The sequence below is a fragment of the Oryza sativa genome, chromosome 5 (genome assembly GCF_034140825.1).
Source record: "Oryza sativa Japonica Group chromosome 5, ASM3414082v1".
Taxonomy (NCBI): Eukaryota; Viridiplantae; Streptophyta; class Magnoliopsida; order Poales; family Poaceae; genus Oryza; species Oryza sativa.
The window spans coordinates 12,203,353-12,207,955 of NC_089039.1; the positions used below are offsets into that span (position 1 = coordinate 12,203,353).

The following is a 4,603-nucleotide window of genomic DNA, read 5'->3' on the forward strand; positions in this document are numbered from 1 at the left end:
AAAAGTGTGAGACAAATCACGAAAGACATTGTTAGACCCGCCCATAACCGCGGGCACGGCTATTCGAATAGTTTTACTCTGGCTAGAGGTGTACCACTGTACCCACAAGACACGATTCCACACATGTTACCATGCCCCGAAGTACCACCACGGCACTGCAAAGGGGAAAATCGTGACAGTACCCTTCGCACAACACAACTCAAAGCAGTGCACCGTTCCTGGATCATAATCACCCTCTTATAAACAAGGCATGGACTCCCTATCGACTCCCGTGGGCTTATCTCCACCACTTCTCAGTCTGGTGCTCTACAATGAACCATGCTATACAAAAGGTAAAGCCGTTGCCCACGCTGGCTTGTGGTTGGCACGGTTAATGTTTCACAACCGAAACTCGTGAACCGGTCCTTAATTGTCATGAGCACGACCATCAAAAACATGTGCTCACAACCCACCATTGTCAAGTTTTAGTAGGCAAATTAATTAATTAACCAATCACGATTAACCATCGTGAGCTTCCATTAAATATCCATAAGTGATAGTGAAGCATGATTTATCCCATTCGTGAGCTATTGTTTCTAAGCATGGTTAAGTATCTATTATAAGCATCTAGCTGAACCAAACCAATATATAAGGTTCTAGCTAATCAAATTATAACCCATAGGAAAATAAAGTCATATTCGGCCATAATTAAATGGGAAAGGCTCACCACCCGGTGACATTCGAAAATAAATACACAGTTGAAATAAATAGAAAATTTAAATATAGGTGCATGTGAGCATACTCCCGATTGCTCAGCATGTAGTAGGCCTGTCTCTCCCGATCGCTGACAAGATCGAGGTCAGCGTCGCTCAGGAGTTGTCGCGGAGCATCGGCGTCTTCCATCGAGGCATCGGCTGATGAACAAGTACTAGACTCGTCATGATGACTTGATGGAGAGCCCGACCCCTTGAACAGACGAAGTCGCCTCCTCATACTACACAATGGAGCAAGAACAAGATAACTTGGCGGGGGTTAGAAATGACAAGAGTTTCACCCGCCGGTTAGTTTCACTAAAGCAACTTGTACATATGCAACTAAATGATTTGAACTTGAGGAAAACTATCAAAGCATGAATGAACTTAAGAGCAAACTTTGGAGAGGGAATGAAAATGTGTTGAAATGGGGTGGAATTCCCTCTCTTGGCCAGCTGGCTTTTATAGGGTGCCCACAACGGTCGGAAATGACATGTGGGACCCACTAGCCGTTGCCTCAAAAAGTGAGGCAGCCGACCGTTGCCTGGCCGGTTCGGCCGAACCATGGTGTTCGGGCGAACCCCTGGTGGGCCCAACCGGCCCAACTTTTGGCCGTTGGAAGCCAACGGTCAGTGTGGGCATGGCATTATGAATTTTTGTTGGAGATTTTATTTTGGTTTGCTCTGAAAAATTCAATTGAAGAACTTCCTCGAAATTCAAAAGTCCTAAATGCAATTTTGAAATTAAAATATGTGATGATGCAAAAATTAAAATTGTTGAAAACAAATATGCGGATACATACCAATTTACCTATTGGTGAAGGTCGCGTCATTTAAAGTCCGACGTGCAAGACCATACCTCCTTCTGATTCAGTTCATGGATTTTCCACCCGTCTCCAGAGGTGATGGAGCGGGCGTCTTTGGCTTCTTCCTCCACACCTTCTTTGATTTCGGTGCGGAAGACGACTTCTTCTGAGCCAGCTGCTCTAACTTCTTAGTCGGTACAGGTGATTTTATCGGTTTCCTCCAATAACGGTTCACGGGTATTGTTGTTTCCTTCTCCAGGAAGTTCTGCATAAACCTTACTAGGCTATCCGTCTTGGGTGGCTCCACTTCGACCACTTGAATGTTCTGCGGGTTTGGCCCGTTCTTGATTCTGACCAGGGAGCATTGTTTCGTCCTTGGTTGAAACTCAAACTTTTCCTTCTTCCCGTTGATATGGAAACGGATACTCCCCGTTCCCACGTCAATGTTGGTTCCTATGGTGCTAAGGAACGGACAGCCTAGGATGAGTGGCGTCTCCTTCCCCGTGTCCATGTCCAGTACCACAAAATCAACCGGGATGAAGAAATCCCGTATTTTGGCTGGCATATCCTCCGCTATCCCCGCTGGGTAACGGACTGACGAGTCAGCCAGTTGGAGGCGCATCGGTGTTGGTGCCAACACCGTGAAGTTGAGCTTGTCAAAGACGTCTTTTGGCATGATGCTGACGCTGGCTCCAAGGTCGCACAAGGCCTGGTCGAATTGTTGTGCCTCGATCGAGCAGGTGATCGTAGGAGACCCCAGATCTTTCTTTTTCTCCGGGAGCTTGTGGATTATCAGGTTACTGCAGTGTTCTGTCAGCTTCACCACCTCCGTTGTTGGGAGCGGTCTCTTGTTGTTGAGTATGTCCTTGAGATAACGGGCGTATGTCGGCACTTGCATAGCGTCCAACAACGGCACTTTGATATGGATCTTTTGGATCATTTCAACAAAACGAGCGAACTGCTCGTCCACTATCGGTTTCCTACTCCGTTGAGGAAATGGCAGGAGCCTCATGTCGTAGTACTCCTGTGGCACTGTCTTCTCTGGCTGAATCTCCTTGTCAGCCGAGTCAGTAGATGGCGTTTCTTTTGACATCCCATTAGTTCCTGCAGGGTTAGGATATGGCGGATCACGAGTGGACTTACCTCCCCTCGTTGTGATCGCCTTATCATTTTCAATGGAGGAGTCGGGTTGCCCTGGAATTCTCCCAGATTCATTTGCAGGGACTAAAGATGCCAACTGAGCTAACTGGGTTTCTATCATCTTATTAAAGCTCAGCTGGTTTTGAAATGCTGAAGCAAAGCCATCTAGCTTAACATTTATGTTCTCTAAGATCTTATCATTGGTAGCAACCTTTTTGTTTAGTGTATCAGTGGTTTTAGCTTGCGCAAAAACAAGATCCTTCAAGGAGGGTTGGTTAGAGAAGTTACCATTTTTATTACCTCCTTGATAATATGGGTGTGGTTGGTTCCACCCCTGACCTCCATGTAGACGATACCCGTTGTTGTTGTTGCCCATGTACATCACCTCCTCACGGGTTTCCAGCAGTTGTTCCCAGAATGACCCGTGCCACCGCAGACTTCACACTTGATGTGAGAGTCCAAGGCCTTAACGGTGCCTTGTCGCCGTTTCTCATGGTCGTCCAATCGTTTCATGAAGAGGTCCAGCTTGGCAGCATGTAACTCCGTCTCCTTAACAGTGTGCATGCCTCGCTGACGGGTCTGGAGTCGTTCCTCGCTCCAACCTATATTGGAGACCATCTTCTCTATGAGTTCAACGGCTCCTTGAACCGTTTTAGAGAAGAAGGCTCCTCCAGCTGCCGCGTCCAGGTGATCGCGGGACATTGGGGTGAGCCCATTGTAAAAGTCTGCAGGATCAGCCACTCGTCCATCCCATGATGAGGACAGGCGGCCACGTACTCCTGCAGTCGTTCCCATGCTTCCGGAATGGACTCGTCCCTTGTCTGCTGGAAACTGGAAATTCGTCCACGAAGGGCGTTGGTTTTGCCCATCGGGAAGAACTTCGAGAGGAATGCCGTAGAGCATTTATCCCAAGTGTTGATAGCAGAAAGGTTGGCATAAAACCACTGCTTCGCTCTCCTGAGGAGGGAGAACGGAAATAGTCGCAGTCTGACGGCGTCAGGATTGACTCCCTTGATGGTGTACGTACTGCATATCTCCAGGAATTGTTGTAGATGAGCGTTGGAATCCTCATTAGGCTTGCCACAGAACGGGCTAGCCTGCGCCATCGTGATAAGGCTGGACTTTAAGTCGAAATCCACATCTCCTATGTTGACTTGCGGCCCGACGACCACTTGTCAGCAGAGGGAGCAGCGAACTCGCGAAGAGTCTTGCTGGCCATAATCTTGAAGGTTGGTGGCGCTGGTACGGCTGGTTTCTCTGTCAGTAGACTTTTCTGTGGAGCAACGACTCGCGGCCTGATGCTCCGGAAGAAAGCTTCTGGATTTTCTTTGAAGTTTTTCGGCAGGTTGAAACAAGTCATGCACTACCCTGTTTTCACAACAAAGAGTGAAAACAACCAAGGTTAGCCTGCAAGTCTGGTTCTCGACATTGTCCGATTGATTTATCGTTTGTGTTGATGTCGATTCTCTTCCACTTTATTGTCATTCTCTGCAAATGGTTAGTAGACCTAATACTAGTGGAATATTATTATTCTAACAAACATATGCATCACAAGCATCACTAGTTCTCTCCTGTTTTACTAATATTGACGGTCGAAACTGATCGATAATGACCGTCAACAAACTCCACCTAGGACTTCTGCTCTAAAGCTTATCTTACTGAAGAGGGGAAAGATAGAGCAAGAATGAGTACAACCACACTACTCAGCAAGTCACACCTGGAGATGCATGCTTAATGCAAGGGGTTAGAAGGAGTAATAATATAGGGATAGGTTTTGAAGGAAACAACATTTAAAAGTCACTTTGTTGCCCAAAGCTATTTTGTATATACGATCCTAGAGCTAAACAGTATTATTAAACAAGGTCGTGACCCCACATGAACCTGCCTTAACCTAAAGCCTACAATGATTCAGTCCGAACTGGCAACT

At 46.8% G+C, this 4,603-nt stretch overlaps 1 protein-coding gene and 1 non-coding gene across 2 annotated transcripts; one reads left to right on the forward strand and one right to left on the reverse strand.

Moving 5' to 3' along the window:
* Positions 1–1,600: 1,600 nt before the first annotated feature.
* Positions 1,601–3,021, reverse strand: LOC136356629 (uncharacterized). Its single transcript, XM_066310876.1, has 2 exons — positions 2,977–3,021; positions 1,601–2,887 (listed from the first exon to the last, which is right to left on the reverse strand). The coding sequence occupies exons 1-2, from the start codon at positions 3,019–3,021 to the stop codon at positions 1,601–1,603; spliced, it is 1,332 nt and encodes a 443-aa protein (XP_066166973.1).
* A 402-nt stretch (positions 3,022–3,423) lies between these two features.
* On the forward strand, positions 3,424–3,530 carry LOC112939131 (small nucleolar RNA R71). The gene has a single exon (XR_003242673.1). It is a non-coding gene; the product is annotated as a small nucleolar RNA R71 (small nucleolar RNA).
* The last annotated feature ends 1,073 nt before the right edge of the window (positions 3,531–4,603 follow it).